We start from the raw sequence: 18,275 nt of genomic DNA on the forward strand, positions 1-18,275 counted from the left end.
TATTCTTGTGTTGCAGTGTGAAGCTAGTTACTCCTGCATTTTCATAAAGGTAAAATATGCTAAGACAACCAAACACGGTGTTGAGACTTCTTTGGTCTTGGCTTTGGATACATTTTCATGATGAGTTTTGGTTGCTCCGTTTGCTCCGAGCTCTGTTTGCACCACTGTAGGAAATCTGTACCATAAGAAGGAATCCAGCACTTCATAGATTTGTTGTTCTGAGTTCTGTGTTAAATAAACAGTTCCTGTTCAAGGAGAGGATTTAAGCAAAAAGCTGAGCAGCTGAAAAAATGCCACGCTATTACATGAGGTGCCTGTCAATTTGTGTCTGTGTGGTAACTATGGTAATACTCCCTCTAAAGCCCTCCCAGAAGCTGTCTGCCCAGCAAGAGGCAGAGCGTCAGGCCATCCAGTCGCTGCGGGGGGGTGGAGCTCTAACAGGAAAGTTTCTCTCCACGTCCTCCCTTCCAGCAGGTGAGCTGGACCGCTGCTCATATCAGAGTTTAGTGAGTCATTGTGCACTAATCATAAAAGTGCATCATGACTGTAGTTGGTTTAAAATGAATTCTTTAGTTATGACTTAATGTGTCTTTGCAGGTGTGGGACATGATGTGGAGACTCCGCCCCCCAGCTCTCATTCAGCCCATTCCTCGTTACTGCAACACGTACTACTGCTGGAGCAGGCCAGGCAACAGACTGCTATGCTAGGTGGTGCAAACACAATCGCGCACACAGCACATACACAAAAATTCACGACAGTGCCTAACTCATCACCTTTTTCTGTGACCCTTGACCTGTCCAGTGCCCATGTACAGCCAATCGCCGCTGGTTACGGCAGAGAGAGGTGTGTCGGGTGGCATGCGGGCCGTCAACAAGCTGCCTCGCCACCGGCCGCTGGCTCGTACGCAGAGCGCACCTTTGCCCCAGTCCCCCCAGGCCCTGCAGCAACTGGTGGTTCAACAGCAGCACCATCATTTCCTGGAGAAGCATTACAAGGTCGACACAATTACACACACACACAGATGAGCACATGTGCAGATTCTCACATAATCTTTGTGTGTTTGTGTGTGTGTAGATGCTGTCAAAGGGGACAGATTTACCTAGGCCACCACCCACTCACCCAGAGGAAACAGAGGAGGAGCTTACAGAGACCAATGACATGCAGGAGGAGGATGAAGGGGTGGGCCTTCACAGGTGTGCCAGTATTTCTGACTCTGTGTGTTTGTGTGTCTCTGTGTGACACACAGTGCTTAACACATTTATTAGCCCCAGCCTGATGTGAGGTTTATGCCAATGCCAAAATCCTCGTTCAGTAATGGTTCCTCCAGCAGTATGTGGAGGCTGTTTAATGCTAAATAGAAGTATTGTTTTAATCTGTGAATTTTCAAATTTGTTGCTTTACAAAGAAGCTGAAAAGCTGCTATTTGTTTTTAATTAAGATTGCAAACAACAATTGAAATTACAAATACAATTCCTGAATATAAAAAGTGAATGTTCTGTTCTCAGAGATGTCCACTCCGTTAGCTCAAATATGAGTATAAAAACATGAATTCAGTTTGTTATTATTTAGGCTTCGTTATTAGGCTGGTTAATAACAATATATATATATATATATATATATGTATATATGTATATATTATTATATATCTGTAGAAATGAAGAGTGTGGCTGCTCCTATTTTTACATTTTTACTGATCTTGTTGGCTGACGTAGTCATCACAGTTTCCTCTTCTGAGCTCAGAGTTTTGAGAAATATTTAAGTGACTCACAACACGATTTAGCTTTGTGGTTGCCTGCCGTTATTTCTACACATTATCTTAACTGGTGTTCCTGGCATAGCTGAGATGGTTGTTAGCGGAACAAGCTTATAATGGATGGCTCAAACTGTGAACCCAAGTGCTTTGGTGCTAAACACATGCAGGTCATGGATCTGTTACAGAGAGTCAAGTTTACAGTGTGCAGTGTTTTTGGTTTATAGTCAGATTTCTGTACAAACGTTGGGAGTGAAAACTGCAGAGAGCTATAGAGCTCTTCATCATCACAATTAAGCTTTTAGGAATTTTCTATGACTTGCATAACAACATAAAGTGTGTCGCTTCTATTATTGATGTAGATATTTGACTGCCTAATCATCCCATCAGTCAGCTGTCAGAGTTCAGGTTTGTAAGGTGGAAATGAAACAGCCCTGGACTCATTCTTAAGACCCGAACGGATCTTGTTCAGTTTCCTTTGGTTTTGCTCTTGAATCAAAACATTTTTCTGAATTGCTGTTTTTCCTGGAAGGAAACACTGTAAAACATGAGCTTGTTATGTTTGTCAGATTTCAGCAACAATAGATGACTCATTCTCTCACCAGGTCCTACTTGTGTCCAGCCTGCTAATTTGTGCTGCTCTTGGTAGATCATGCCGACATCATTATTGAAATGAACCAGCTGTGCCTGTTCGAATAGCTTTACACTCTCGTTGGTGCATTGTTCAGTTGCAGGTTGTCGATCAGTTGCCCTGCTTTGTAAATCTGACCCAGAAGCTAGTTTTCGTAAAGAGCATGTGTATCTGGCTCCTGGACACACCTTTTCCCTCTGTTCTGTCTTCTCATCCAATCAGGCTTCAGAAGGAGGGGTCTGATGATAGCACGCCTTCGTCTGAGCGTCTCGGCGTGCACGTGAAGGGTGAGGAGGAGTGTGGAAGCGTGCATATCAAAGGGGAGAGCACCGAGAGTGAGCTGGAAGAAGAGGAAGAGGATGAAGATATCATTCAGTTGAGGGAAGGCGACGAAGAGGAGAGAGGGAGTTACAGTCAGGTTTGTGTGTGAATACAGTGCAGCTTTGCATCATTGATAATCAGCTTGGTTCATGTAAATGGGTGTGGTCAGTTAGTGAGCTTGGGCTCATCTGATAATGACAAGGTGTCCAACAGGAGCTCCTTCAAAGCCCACGGTCTGTCTTAAAACTCAGGACTTGTTGGTTCCACAGCGTCATCCCACAGAGGGATGAGTCACACAAATGCATCACTGACCGCCTTCCTGCTGTTTTGTATCTCGCTGCGTTTGCTCTGTTACAGCGGTTGCTTTGCGTTAGTGATCTGACTCATCCCAGCTAATGGTCGGCCTCTTACTTCAGTCTAAAGCTGAGGTGGCTTCAGGTGTTTTTCACCCACGCACAACTGTTTTCACACATAGCAATTCTGAGCTGCAGTACATTTACGTATCACTTCAGAGTATTCCTTTTGGGCTGAGCTCATTGCATAACGTGTCTTATCTGCTTTCAGGAAAAAGAACACACATTGAATTTTTCAAAATTTGACAAACGCATATTTTTCTCGTCTTAGACGAGACTAAGCGTTCTTGAAGAGCCAACTTATACAATGTGATGCTCAGACCACTTGGCAGTGTGCAGGGTGGTGACGTCTAACTGTGTGAGCACAACACTGTTCAAGGACTCTGACTGAACGTAAGGATCACTTTGCTCAAAGTGGATCAGTGATGCTAACTACATGAATTCTTTCCTATTTAGTCTGCCATCTGGTATTCTAAATATGTCGTTCCACAATCAGACTCTGATGCCAACATTTGGTATCAACAGTTGAATTGGCCAAAAACAGAAGGATGAGCAGACCACGGAGACTACACATGGCAGATAAAGGTGATAATCACAGTTGTTTCCCTGGTAAACAAAAGCCCTACATAACATTGAGTAAAGTTGAGAACATTTAAATCTACAATTAGTGAATGTAAGTAGAGTTTAACCTCAAAGTGAGTGGCTGCAGTGACGAGCAGAAACAGCCAGATTAGAACAGCCTTACAAATGTGAAACATGATAAGAGCATGAACAGGGACAAGAAAGCCTCATTATTCATACACCTGATCGCCTCTCCAATATACTAGAGACGGCATTAAGGACGTACCTTTCATATCTAAGAAGTAAAGCCTCAACAGAAATACTTTAAGCCTGCCTTTTATCAAATGGCCAACAGAGGGCGACTTCACCAGCTCTGAAGAAGTGCCGACGTTTTTTTTGTAAACACTTCTGCGATGAGTTTATGGTCACAATCATTCAGTTCAGGTCTTATTGAATACATTATCATAGATATACTGATTGATTGACAAGTGACTGTTGTATTTCTCGGTTTAACTGTCAGATCCAGCGCTCATCATAGCCTCACTTTTAATGTTTCTTAGACCTGTGGCTGGTGCCACAGAGGCTGTGTCCATCTTTTATATACATTTTATATAAAGGCACAGACACTACTGCACCACTCTTCTTTATTGATTATGTGACTGAAGGTGCAAACTGTACTTTCAATCAGATGCTGCAAAACTGATAAGATAGTGCTTCACAGTTCAGCCTTGCAATGGTCCAACAGAAGCACCTCTTAAAGCAAAACATGGAGAGGTCTTGAATGGTTACCAGCTTACCTGAGCACACAACACTGAAGCCACAGAAGGAGAACTCTCAGTTTTTGGTTTGGCTTCTGAATGTTTAAAGGTTTCTGATATACTCAGTTATGGTACACTGCTCTTGTTACTGTGGAGGGAGTGTGTATAAAAATAGCTGTAATTCCTAAATGGTTAATACAAGATTTGTGGTCAGCCTCTTGAATTAAAGCTGAAGTTTCCACTTCAATCACATCTTGATTGCTTCATTTCATTGATTTAGTACGGAGGCAACATTTCTGTAGGAAAATTGTGCTGCTGTCTAAATACTTCTGGACCCGACCGTAAAGGTTCGTGTGTGACGTGCGTGCTAGCGGTCATTGAGTTTAAGTGCATTTAACCTGCACACTTCACTGTGTTTTTCAGTCATCTTTTTCTCTCCAGCCCCATGACACCTCTGACCCGTGTTCACTGTGGGTGGTACTTACTGAGAGGAGGGTTAAAGTGGATGCTGTGATTGTGGAGAAACAGCTTTATTTATTTATTTATTTTTGCACCGGTACTCGATGAGTCATCAGAAGAAGAAGAAATCAGAAGCTTAACCAAAACAAAACAAGATGGCATTTGAATATGAACAACTTCACTGCTTTTATACAGCGTATACAGTAATATGCAAAATCAGAGGGAGGATGCTTCCTGGGAGACTGCATGATGAGATCAGGGCTCTGCAGGGGTTCACATCCTCTGCTGCAGGACCTGTTGTTGCTCAGTACTTCAAGTATCAGGTTGGATGTTTGGGGCACGTTGTTGAACAGTGGAAGAAAGACAAAAGCCTTTAAAGCTGACCCAGCCTCAAGATAATGATGCACAGACACACACACACACTTGTTGATGCCGCAGTGACATCACCAGCTGATGACTCAACCACTGGACTCACCGCTGTGTGTGTATGTGTGTCCTGTATGTCTGTATATCTTCGAGTGTGTGTCTTTTAGTGTCCACCCACGCGTGATGAGTCACCCAGATCGCAGCAGGGAGCACAGCAACACTCCCTATATATAGACACCACAGAGTGTGTGTGTGTGTGTGAGGGGAGTGGTTACACAAACCTGAAATCTCACACACACACCATGAGGGGGTGGTGATCAGTTAGATTTCAGGACAGTCAGTCCAAATGTCATGAAAACGGAACACAATTTTTGTGAATGATACAATATTTTGAATAGTGATTTCAGTGTGTGTGTGTGTGTGTGTGTGTGTGTGTGTGTGTGTGCGCGTTGGCACAGACAGAGAGACAGGACTGGTTTTAAGTGTGCTCTCCTCTTAAACACACACATCCTCCATCGCTGCAGTGAATGAGCTGATCTCTGATTCATCCTCCTGCAGTGAATCATTACTTTCTATCTCTTCTCTCCCTCCATCCCTGTCCCATCAGGCCTTGCAGCAGCTGGGCGTGTTCCAGTCCTCGTTGCCCCACAGACCCCTGGGTAGAGCGCAGTCCTCTCCTGCAGCTGCCGTTAATCCCATCAAACACCTCTTCACTACCGGTCAGTTTTCTGTGTTTGCGCTTCTTATGTGGTTGTGCGTGCGCACATCTGGTTTCCCATTGGATAACAATGTGATGGTGTCAAGTCTGCCTACTGGAGGCCTCCATACTTGTTGCCTAGCAACAGGGAGCTGACTCTCTCGGTTGACGGTTCAGATGAACAGCGCATGAGCCCATCACTCGTACCTTGTTTTATATTTGATTATTTTCCAGTAAGAGCTCTTCCTGTTTTTATGTTGCATTGATGTGCTGGGACGAGAACGTGCAGGTCAGGGTGTTCTTTACTGTATGCTCTGAATCCACAGGACAACAGCTCCATATGAGACTTCCGTGCATGAGTACTGTAAACTAAACTGTTACACAGAGGAGTCTGAGCACTTCACGTTTTAATCGCCTCACCTAGATTTACTTCAGCTCACACTGTGCAGCTGGCACACTTATAAAGTTTATTCAGACCGTAAGCTGCGTTCTTGGCATTTTCAAAGCCAGAGAGAGGGAGCGTCACAGTAATGACCTGTTCTGCTCCAAGTTTGAATTCTTGGATTTGAATCATAGTTCATAAGTAATCCTTATTCATCTCACACTGCGTCTGTTATTAAACAGATTTATTCTGGTATTAAATTAGCTTTTAACTCTTTGGTACCAAATAAAGACTCAAACCATGAGTTTTGTGCTGTTGTTTTCCTAGTCCAGTTCTTCTATGTAGAAAAGGGTTCACTTTAACATGAGCTTAGCCTGAGATGGGGTCTGACCAGGATGAAACGAGGGCAGATCTGACAGATGTGGCCTTGTAAAAATGCAAGCTTGAAAGCAGAGGCTCCAGAGAGCATGCTCATGTTAATCCTGATAATGAAAGCTGGTGATTAAGGTGACCTGTCTCTCTTTGACAGTTATTTCAGAGTAAACGTGTGGCTGTAAATTTTGAAATCTTAAATCTTCATAGATTGTGTTCTTATTGTGCTGCTGTGACCAGTTCTCTGCCTCATTTCATGCTTAAAGTGGATCTTTTGTTTTCCACTCCGTAACAGACCAACCAGTGTTAAATTCCAGTTTACGAATATAAAAACAGACTTTATGCAGCTGCACACAAATACATGTAATTGGTAGTTGCTCCTGACATCTTGTGGTGATCATTGGGTACTACAGCTGCTGTTGACCCGGTGTCCATACCACTGAAGTACAGGCTTTTATTTCATTGCAATATCTGTGTGTATCTTTTTCCTCTCCCTCTCCAGGGCTTGTATATGACAGTCTGATGCTGAAACATCAGTGTGTGTGTGGGAACGCTCACATCCACCCAGAGCATGCTGGGAGAGTTCAGAGCATCTGGTCCAGACTGCAGGAGACGGGCCTGCTGGGCCGCTGTGAGGTACACACACATTCTTAAGTTTCAGATAAGGCCTTCACACTGACGGCAGAGCCTGCAATGATTCGTTCAATTCAGTTTATTGATTTATACACTGTGTAAAAGCAAGTACAGCACATCTGTCATTTCTTGCAAAGTTGATTTTGTTGTATGCAAACATTACTCTCTGTCTGTGTGTGAGCAGAGGATTCGTGGGCGTAAAGCATCTCTGGATGAGATCCAGTCCGTCCATTCAGAGTTCCACACCCTGCTGTATGGAACCAGTCCGCTCAATCGGCACAAACTGGACCACAAGAAGCTGCTCGGTACCCGTCTGTCTGTCTGACTGTCTGTCTACACTTTCTATACACTGAAGCTTGACTAAAGTAAATCTGTAAATTATAAATTACAGAGTAAATTATAGAGAAAAATGCAGCCCTGGCTTAACTTTTGCTGTACGAGTTAGCATGAGTTTTATCGCTTCTTTAAATGTTCCTGTTTAATTTTTAGAAATGAAGTAATACATCAATCAGACACCCAGATCAATTATCCTCACAGTAACTCCACTGAGGAAAATAAGACAGGAATGTCACAGCATCCTTACTGTAAATAAGCTCAGGACCCAGCAGTGTGTAACTGAATACTTTACCCAGGAAACATCATTTGTAATTACATAAAGGTTGATAACATTCAGATGTCGTGATGATTGAGTGTGTGTTCTGACAACCCAGTTATGGTCCTTCCATCCTGTGTTTGGCTGTTGCCTGTGTGGGTGTCGTACCCACTTTACTGTTTGTCTGTTATTATTATTTCCACTTGTGATAAATGTATCGAGCACTTCCTGTGCCGTAACCTCAACTCTGGCTGATTTTCGTTCCAGGTCCGATTAGCCAGAAGATGTACGCTGTTCTTCCCTGTGGAGGAATAGGGGTGAGATTCTCTCTTTCTAGCTGGCCTGCCTGTGTTAGTGTTAGCCCTGGTCTGAACTGTGTGCTGCCCCCTGCAGGTGGACAGCGACACAGTGTGGAATGAGATGCACTCATCGGCTGCAGTGCGCATGGCGGTGGGCTCGGTCATCGAGCTGGCCTTCAGAGTGGCTGCAGGGGAGTTAAAAGTAAGGCTTTCACCGAGGCAACCACAAACCATGAGTGTGAGCTCATGCTGTGTGCGCGTCCCCCTCACTCTGTGCTTGTTTCTCTAGAATGGCTTCGCAGTTGTTCGTCCTCCAGGGCACCACGCTGAGGAGTCCACGGCTATGTCAGTACACCTGTCACAGAATTCTGACTACATTTCTCTCACTACAGCTCCAGCTTGACTAATATGTTTTTTTAATGTGTTTGCACAGGGGCTTTTGTTTCTTCAATTCAGTCGCCATTACTGCCAAGCTGCTGCAGCAGAAACTTGGAGTGGGCAAGATCCTCATTGTGGACTGGGTGAGAGGGCAGACACACACACACACAGTCATGTTTTCATATTTTTGTGGGGACATCTAATTGACATAATGCTGTCAGCCTAAACCTAACCTAACTGTAACCCTGACACTAAAATCACATCTCAAAAATGCCTTAAGCCCGTTCAGTTATCTTAGTGAGGACCTTCATTGACATAATGGTTTCCCTAGCCCCTTACCCTAACCCAGGGGTGTCAAACTCAAATACACAGTGGGCCAAAATTCAAAACTGGATCAAAGTCACGGGCTAACATTAATATTCATTGAAAAAAAATCTTCCTCCAAATATAACAAGGAATCTTTTCTTATGGACTCAAACAAGTTTTGCTGAAAATCTGAATATGGAACAAGCAAAACTTAATACTAAACAATATATATAACTATATAAACGTATATAGAACTTAAAATTGCACACATGCAAAATCAAAATTCCAATTAAATAACACATCAGTGGAATTAATTTCTTAAATAAAAATGTATTTGCAGCCTTCTGAATGAAATTTTATCATTTTATCATTTATCAGATTTTCATCATATTCTCCCACCTGTCCAGAAAGCTCCTGTTTTCTGCCTTTCTTTTTGCCATTTTGGGATAGTTAGCATGGCAGTATTTGCATGGTTGCTATGACTATGGTCAACAGAGGAGAGGGTGCTAATGGGTCCTGTCATGACTGATGTGCCAAAACACCAACAGAACATTCTGGGAATTGTAGTATTAGCAGTACATGCACTGTATAATACTGGCAGGCCAGCTCTGATAGTAATTTTGTATGGCTTCGCAGGCCAAATGTAATTAGGCTGCGGGCCAGAGTTTGACACCTATGCCCTAACCATTAAAAATGAATGCCTAACCCTAATACCTAACCATAACCTAATTGTAACCCTGACACTAAAACCACATTTCGAGCCTCAAAAAGGCTTCAAACGTGTGAGGACCAGTGTGTGTGTGTGTCCTCACAAGTGACTGTTGGCTTTCACAAGTATAGTAGAATGCAGATTTCGGTCCTCACAAAGATAGCTAGACAGGAACACACACACACACAGTTTCTCTATGACTATAGAAAACATTATATTTACATACATTTTTTAGGCATTTCATATTTAATAGAAAGTGTAATAATAACTTCATTTTTACTCCAAACTTTCCCCCCCGAACAGATGAATGCTTCTTCAGTTTGGGTGAAACAGATTCATGTTAATACATTCATCTATCAATGTACTGAAAGATGAATGTATTAATGATGCAGCTGGAAGCAGGATTTAGGCTTACTGGGGTAAGATCAGGGTTAAATGTGACTGTTCATTATTGCCGGTGAAGTGATGTGATTGGACAAAGATAATTTGAGTAAATACAAAATGCACTATTTGAATAATGATTTCATGTGTTAAAGGATAAAGAAAAGCTATCCAAACCTACCTTTTGTGTATGTAGCCTAGTGGACTCATTGTATCTTTGTTAAATTATGAATTATTTGTGATTCACCACATTTTATTAGGATATCACAGTTCAGTTTTGGTAGCCACACCCAGACCTGATTCCTAGCAGACCTGCCGAATCAAGACATCAGTTATAGCGTCGGTACACCCTCTACATCGTTCCTTTCACTCACACAATGTTATCACACAGTCATTTCTATTTATCCCGCTTTAACTCTCAGAAAGCTGCTGCAGTATTCTCCATCTATCTGTCTGGAAATGGTTATAAAGCCGTTTCTAACGCTTTAAGACTCCAGTGAAAAACAGTTAGAGCAAAAGGAAAACAAAGACATGTCTCACATTTACCAAAACAGCATCTTGACGATCCCTGAGAGTTTTGGGAAAACATTTTTTTAAAAGGTTTTAAAAAGTTAAACTAAAAGGGAAATGAATCTGAGTGAAAGGCTAACCCGTCCCTGTGTGTCCACTGCGTCTGTACCATACGTTCCCTCTGACCTTCTCTCTGACGCTGCTGTGATATGTCACTGCAGGACATTCACCATGGCAACGGCACTCAGCAGGCCTTCTATAGTGACCCCAACGTCCTCTACATTTCCCTCCATCGCTACGACGACGGAAACTTCTTTCCTGGCAGCGGCGCTCCAGAGGAGGTAATCACACAATCCCACCGGTCATTCTGTGGGTGTGAGGATTCGACAAACCAAAAGTTTCAACCTTGGATGACCAAACTGGCCAAAAAGATCTCCACTTGCATAATGTAGTGCACAGGAACGAACAAGAGGCAAATCAACGAGAACCGGTGGCTATTTGAGTTTAAATGGAAAATATGGTCACAGGAGAGAAAAGACCTGATTGCAGGATGCAGGAGGCCAATGACTGAGAAAGCAACAAGAATACAGAGAGAGATTAACTGATGGTGAACAGGCAGACAGACAGCTGGAGGCTCAAAGACACAAAGTGAAACTGACAGAAATGCAAAGACAGCAGAGTTTACAAACAGAATGGCTAAAGACACGTGATGATGATTGTTGCTCTGTCCCTGTTTGTCCTGCTGTCTGCAGGTGGGATCAGGTGCAGGTGTTGGTTTTAATGTGAACATAGCGTGGACCGGAGGAGTAGATCCCCCAATGGGTGATGTGGAGTACCTCACTGCTTTCAGGTAAAACTTTTCAACGTGGAGATTTCATCGTTTCGTGATGTTTGTATGCATTTGAATGGTGTTAATTCAGGTTTGCAACATAAGTGGAATCAAATTCTGTTGTGTGTGTGTGTATGTGTGTGTGTGTGTGTGTGTGTGTGTAGGACTGTGGTGATGCCCATTGCTCAACAGTTCAGTCCAGATGTGGTCCTGGTGTCAGCAGGCTTCGATGCAGTGGAGGGTCATCAGTCTCCTCTGGGAGGCTACAATGTCTCTGCCAAATGTGAGTACAGCCTTTAGTTTGTTTTCATTTGGGGTTTTTGCTCAACTTCTTTTTTCTTTTTTGACCACAACTAGCTGTTTTTCAACAGTAAGACAACAAACGAATAGAAACATGCTGTCTCTCTACAGAGCGGTCTTCTGAGGAGTCTATGTGACTATGGTTCACATGCAGTGTTTCTCACGTGTGACGGTTGTGTGTTGGCAGGTTTTGGTCAGCTAACGCAGCTGCTCATGGGTCTGGCGGGTGGGCGGGTTGTTATGGCGCTGGAGGGCGGTCATGACCTCACCGCTATCTGTGACGCATCGGAGGCCTGCGTCTCTGCGCTTCTGGGAGACCCGGTGAGAGTCAGAGTCTAATATTTATGTCTTAACCTTAGACTTTTACCACCTGGAGGTGTTAGCCACAACAGTATGGAACAACAACACCAGTGTTTACAAGGTTTTGTGATGGTTTGAGGTGACTGAGCGCAAACTGCAATTACTGCTTTGTCCGAATAAATTCACTCAAATGATGGAAAATCTGCTTCGTAGCTTTCTTACTGGGACAAAAGCTATGAAGCCGATTACACTGTGATACACACACAACCACATTCACACCATGTAGTGCATGTCTTTGGACCGTGGGAGGAAGCCAGAGTACCCACTAACTCATAAACTAATAAAGAGAATAAAGCATGTTAGCTAGCCTGTTCTGTGATTCAGTGATGAGAACATCACTCCTCACTGGTCAGCAGAATTTCTTGAAGTGTCGAGCACTTATTTTTTGGTTTTCCCTTCTCTCTGTCTCCGTCAGTGTGACTCTATGTTTCAGTGGCCTCAGGAGCAGCCCTGTCCAAAAGCCTACGCCTCCCTGGAGAGGGTAATAGAGATCCAGAGTAAGAAACGCTCGCTAAACTGCCAGAAACCCATGAGATCGTATCTTCTCAACTTCCTGATTGTATTTCTTTCTCTCACTGTGTCCCTGCAGGTAAACACTGGTCCTGTCTCCAGAGTTTGTCTCAGACCAGTGGACACTCGCTACTCGACGGCCCCTTGGGGCCTCAAGGCCAGTCAGAGAAGGATGAGGCGGAAACGGTCAGCGCCATGGCGTCTCTGAGCGTTGATGTTGAGCAGCCAGGCTCTGTTCCTGATAGCACAGAAACCAGCAGGTCAGCAGTGCACAGTGAAAGCTTTATGCTACAGGGCCAGGAGAGCACGCATGTCATCCAAGAACATTAGTGTTGTAATTCACAATAAAATGAAATGAATCATGTTTTCAAACAAATTCTCAGGCTTGTATTTATTCATTTATGTTGTTTTGCTTTGACCTTCTCTCAGGTCCACAGAGGAACCAATGGAAGAGGAGCCCGTTTTGTAGGAGGAGCTTAAACAAGAAGCACACCAAACTTCCACTTACATCTCCTTCTAGCACCTCTCTTTCTCTTCCTCTTCCTCCATGGAGTGTGCATTGGTAAACACAACACACACACACAGAGCGCAGTCGTGCTGTTGTGGAGGACTCCAACTGGCAAAGGAGAACTTAACGGAGGAGAAACCGTGTCATGCGAAAACATGGATGCACTTCTTTTCTCTACTGTTTCGTCCATGCAAGGAGGAGCAGACGACTTGTTAGCACCTCCGTGGGGCTCAGCAGAGAGGGAGCCCTTGAATATTTGACCACCTGTACACAGCACCACTGAAATGTTCTCTTCCACCCTCCAATCATTCTCGTGACCTTTTTATTCCATCCCTGCTCCTTTGTTTCCACTGAGGGACGATGACTGTGGAAAAACTTGAATCTTAAATGCCGCACACCAAGCGGACGACTGGTCCTCTTGCGTGTGTCGAGCGCAGGGTTGCCCGTTGGAGGAAATAACTGGTTTTAATATTCGCAGGGGAGGAGGAGGAACTAGGTGCCTTTTTTTCTGTCCACAAAAACTAAAACTAAGTCCAGAAAACACAAACCACCACCGCAGCACCTCAGTACAGCAACCAGCTGATCAGGACTGAAGAAGCACACTTTTAAACACACACACAAACACACACACACACGCTGTTGTTGATCCAGTTGGTCACTTCATTTCTGAGTCCTTGTTTCTTCATCTGGATGCCTTAGTTTGTCCCAGTCTCACTATTTAGCAGCCTGTAGAGAGATGGAGAGAGAGACTCATGAGCTCATGTAAATACATATTCTGCTTATTGACTATTTTTTAATATCTGGCTATATTCCAAAAGACTGAGTTTTGCTTTTTTTCACATTTTTGAGGGAAGAAAACCCTCTAAAGCCATCCTCACACACTAGAACTCTCCAGTAAAAATCTCAGTTGAATATTAGTAATAAGATTAAAATAATATTCAATCAGACTTTTGTGGAATCTGGTGGAAGCGTCTCAGGATCAGATCAGCTTTAGCAGGATTCATGTAACTAATGAAACTGCAACACCCATCAGTCCTCTCTCTCCCTCGCTCTGTCTTTATCATTTGTGTTGATTGAGTCATGTGACCTAAACCCTGCACCTTCTTCTTTGAAGGAGGGGACTGTGGGATTGTACTTTTGAAACACCGCAGTGACCACCACGTCCCACGTTATCTTTCTCTCTCTCTCTCTCTCTTTTTTTAAAAATAATTGTAATATTTCCTGTTTGGTGTAAATAGCGTCTCCTGTCCTGTTGGCCATGGTTACATCACAGCAGGTTTGGTGTGGTCACTTTTCTATATCTGTACATACACACATATGTATAAAACCACAAAAGACTTTCTCTTTTTGTATAAAAAAGCAAAAACAATATTCTATATAAATATATATATGTAAACAGTGTTTTATCCAATCAGATTGGATTTCTGAATATATTCTATTTGAAGATTTGAAGTTTGAAAAGGTTTGGCTGTTAGACAGGAAGTAAGCACATGGTCTGATGCGATCAGACCACGACCTGTTTGTTTGTTTGTTTATAGATGCTCAGGATGGCTGAATATTGTTGTGTTGGAGGGGGGGGGTGGTCAGCGAGCTCTAGTTCTTCTAGCAGGACCAGCGCTGCCCTCCTCAGGCAAACAGCAGCAACTACAGAAAGGTGATATTAAGTCATGGCTGAGTAAAATAGGCTGGTCCAGTGATTATGTGTTTTTGTAGTCCAAATGAAGCCAGTTCCTCCAGAGACTGTGGTATTCATTCTACATATCACACGATGGTACCAAATCATGGGCCCTGTAATTCTCATACGTTAGGTTTGTATCAGCTCTGATCCAGGAAGCAGTGAAGCAACGATGGTCACTTGATGCCACGCCCTCCATCTCTTCTGGGGTGATAAATGGGTGTTCCCATTCCAGTGTGCCCTGGTTCTGCCCCACACTTAGTTGCGCGTGGAGGGCTTTGGCTGAGTGATCCCATGGGTTCAGAAGTCATTGTTGCCCCTTGTAGGGTCTGTCAGGGTGAAGTGGTCCTGGGTGAGGACCAGGGGATCAGCCATAGCCTAGACCACGAGGCTGGACTGGAATATTGGTATTTCATCCCCAGCTGTCCACAGTAAACTTGAATAAACTCACTACAAACTGATTAAAATCAAGGTGAAATAAGCAGTAAGTACTGAGAGCGAGGAAAACCTGCTTCCTCGGGTATTATTGGACGTGGTTTGCACCAACTTTAATGGGGAAGACCGTTTTTTGTTGAGGACACATCAGGAAACTGCATGCATGGGTTAGCAGTAAAAGTCCAGGTTGACACTTGGATTGCCTGAATTGCTGTTAAAGCTACATGATTCTCAGTTTGTGCATGTTCAAATTGGGATGTTATCACTAGTTTTCCAATGGTGAACAGACACAGGTCTAAAGGTGTGTATTTCTAATAGGAGCAAATATAATCCCGCATATATAATCCTAAACAAATATGAGGAATTTAAAGATATAATCCAGGCTGAAAGCTACACAGCGGCTGTAGCCAAAGCTGGCAGAAAAATGTGCAACTCAGCAGTTTTATCAACATCACTGTTACATCAATAGATCACAGGGAGATCCGCCTACAATTAGAATTTCTTGATAGATTCATTTTCTGTTTTCTCATATTGTTTAGTTGCATCCTCGTGTCGAGATGATTTCTCATTTCAAGCTTGTTCTTTTTCAAATTAAGACTTAAGAGCATTGCTCAGATTTTTTAACAGTCTAGTTTGAGTCAAAAAAAAAAGTACATGCTTCGTTTATTCTAAGGTTTTAAGTATCGGGCATAAACAAAATGACTGAGTCGTTACCAGCTCTTTAAATGAGGTCATTACAAAGTCAGATAAATAAAAGCTGGGATAATTCAGTAGTTTGTAGAAGCACAAGCAGCAGTAACCGCTGTATGACTATCATTTCCTCACACTGTTGGAGGAACAGCTCTTCTTTACAACATTGCTTAGTTCATACCCGAGGTGCTCTGCCTGGGTTTATGTCAGGTTCTCTGACCTTGGGGTGATTCTGAGGTTGCACTTTATCTGATTATGTACTAATATGTGAAACATTAGAAGTTACATAGGGCGTACTTTTTTATTACCACGACTATATATCATGGTGACTTACATCCAATGAACAGAGCGCATATGAAGGCTGTTAAAACTTTTAACACAAATTTCGCTTCCATTCTGTGACAATGACTGAGAATGCATCGTGTGCTGTTCCTGGATCAGTGCTGACAATCCACTATTTTCAGTACAGTAATGAAGGAGCGAGTGCTTTGTTATAATCCTCACATCCTCATTAAAAAAGTGCAGTCAAATTGCACCACTCATGAAATCTTTAAAGTGAATGTTTGAAAGTGTTGAGGTTTGTTCAGTCTCAAAAACTCAACCTACCCAACTTCAGGCTCAAACCTGCTGACTGCTGTTTGGCCACCACCTTCCCATTCTGACCAATCACACAGAAGCTTCAGAGCTGGACCAGCCTATTATGAAAACCTATTGAAACTCAACTCAGAAACACTATACCGGGACGTCAGGGGACTAACTCTGATCGACGTAAACGTCAACCTCACTAAACTTCATTTCCCAGGACCCTTTGCGGTGTTCTAGCCGACGCTGCTACCTCTGGGTCTCGTCCATTTAAAGCAATACCACAGTGGTGGAACTGCAATGACGGGAACAGAGAGCGAGAAGGCCATAGCAACCGATGATCTGAGGAACTCTCTGTACCTTTTTACACAGTGTGGTTGAGTGCTCTTTGTGTATATTATCTGTCAGGTGGAATGGAGAGGCAGTATTGATTGATTGATTTATTGACCTGTGTTTCCAGGTGGTTTAGTGTAGTCTTTTTGTACTATTGTAAACACTAAGGGCATTTTGTCCATTTAACACGCAGTCAGTAATAGCAGCGCCTTGTGTCGGCTTTGTGGGGGCCGTAGAGTGAGCGAGAGCTGGACAGGTCGATCATTTTAATGACCCGACACCGCAGTGCTACACGGGGTCAGCTTCTGAGCTCGACTGGAGTTCATGCAAGCACAAAGGGAGCAAATGAAGAACTTTGGAGGCAAGCAGCAACTACCACAGGTGTTGGTTCAGATGAAAAATACCTTAACATTTATAAAAATGAGTAACAACAAGTAAAAGATTCACTTTGTTAAAGGATCTTCCATTCCCTCAATAACTAGACTAGCTTCTTGTGGGCATCATGGTCACTGTGGCCTAAACCAGCGGTACCCAACCTCTTTTGCGCCACAGACTGGTTTATGTCTGACAATATTTTCACCCACTGGCCTTTAAGGTGTAGCGGGTAAATACAACAAAATAAAACCAGTACCAGTACCAAAAAAAAGAAGATTTATTCATAACACACGGAAAAGACCCAGGGAAACGGAGTTAACGATAAAAACGATAAAAAAATAATGCTAAAAAACCCTGAAAACCATGAATTTCACACCTGAGCCTCAATACTCGCATCCCGGCACCAAACTACTCATGGACCGGTACCAGTCCCAGGCCCGGGGGTTGGGGACCGCTGGCCTAAACTGTTAAACCACTGAAGAAGAAAAGACTGAGTTGATGTAGTTAAACAGTAAGACTTTGTTTTCCACTTTAGAAAAGATGATATAGAAATGTAGTTTTGCTTTTTGTAATAATTAGAAAAAAAGGTTCAGTAACAGCAATTAGCATCTAATCTAATTGGTAGGTTTTCCCTTTGAGATGCAAACAAGAGCAAACAAGTGAAGAGAAACCAATAAAATGGAAACAACCAATAAATCAGATGTTGGTTTTCTAAGTCCTTTGATTTGGAAGTGCACACAATTTTTCCAATTTTCCTTGTTCTTGCATTCACAAAGGGAACAAATTGTTAGTTGATTTCCTGTAAATCAAGTTTGGATAACAATTTAGGTATTTTCAAGAATGTCACATTAAAAAAAAGCCTTGACCCAACAAGTCAACATGTAAACCTATAAGAGCTCATGATTAGCTACCTTATCTCGCTAGGTCAGACTTCTTTTGTGGTTTTTATTAGTTCCACAATAAAAATTAAAGATTTAAAAGAATTAGAAAAAAATAACAGGAAAATCCTCCCAAGATGTTGTTCAGATGGGTTTCTTGCAAACTCAGTCGGATCTAGAAACGGAATTGCCAAGCGAGCAAACTTGACACCAGCAAAGTTTTCAAAGTATATGACGACAAACGTTTATCCCTTTCTTCACACATGGTTGTGAACAGTTCTAAACTTTGCTCATCTTTAAAAATACCCAACTTTCATATTAGCATTACTGTCCAAGATTCG

General features: G+C 42.9%; 1 protein-coding gene across 7 annotated transcripts in view; it reads left to right on the plus strand.

Moving 5' to 3' along the window:
- hdac5 (histone deacetylase 5) overlaps window positions 1-17,012 on the plus strand; it is a 61,869-nt gene extending 44,857 nt beyond the window's left edge. For all 7 annotated transcript variants that reach the window (XM_040037195.1, XM_040037194.1, XM_040037198.1 and 4 more), the window contains 19 exons: window positions 363-474; window positions 598-708; window positions 803-996; window positions 1,076-1,194; window positions 2,605-2,800; window positions 5,808-5,919; window positions 7,154-7,287; window positions 7,469-7,589; window positions 8,144-8,193; window positions 8,270-8,377; window positions 8,465-8,520; window positions 8,609-8,696; window positions 10,681-10,800; window positions 11,212-11,309; window positions 11,453-11,571; window positions 11,776-11,909; window positions 12,364-12,445; window positions 12,538-12,718; window positions 12,888-17,012. In XM_040037195.1, coding sequence (XP_039893129.1) covers window positions 363-474; window positions 598-708; window positions 803-996; window positions 1,076-1,194; window positions 2,605-2,800; window positions 5,808-5,919; window positions 7,154-7,287; window positions 7,469-7,589; window positions 8,144-8,193; window positions 8,270-8,377; window positions 8,465-8,520; window positions 8,609-8,696; window positions 10,681-10,800; window positions 11,212-11,309; window positions 11,453-11,571; window positions 11,776-11,909; window positions 12,364-12,445; window positions 12,538-12,718; window positions 12,888-12,927 — 2,175 coding nt within the window. In that variant the 3' untranslated portion in view covers window positions 12,928-17,012. The remainder of the gene's footprint in view (window positions 1-362; window positions 475-597; window positions 709-802; window positions 997-1,075; window positions 1,195-2,604; window positions 2,801-5,807; window positions 5,920-7,153; window positions 7,288-7,468; window positions 7,590-8,143; window positions 8,194-8,269; window positions 8,378-8,464; window positions 8,521-8,608; window positions 8,697-10,680; window positions 10,801-11,211; window positions 11,310-11,452; window positions 11,572-11,775; window positions 11,910-12,363; window positions 12,446-12,537; window positions 12,719-12,887) is intronic.
- Window positions 17,013-18,275: the final 1,263 nt, after the last annotated feature.

This window comes from Simochromis diagramma, unplaced genomic scaffold (assembly GCF_900408965.1).
Source record: "Simochromis diagramma unplaced genomic scaffold, fSimDia1.1 OVJJ01000516.1, whole genome shotgun sequence".
NCBI lineage: Eukaryota > Metazoa > Chordata > Actinopteri > Cichliformes > Cichlidae > Simochromis > Simochromis diagramma.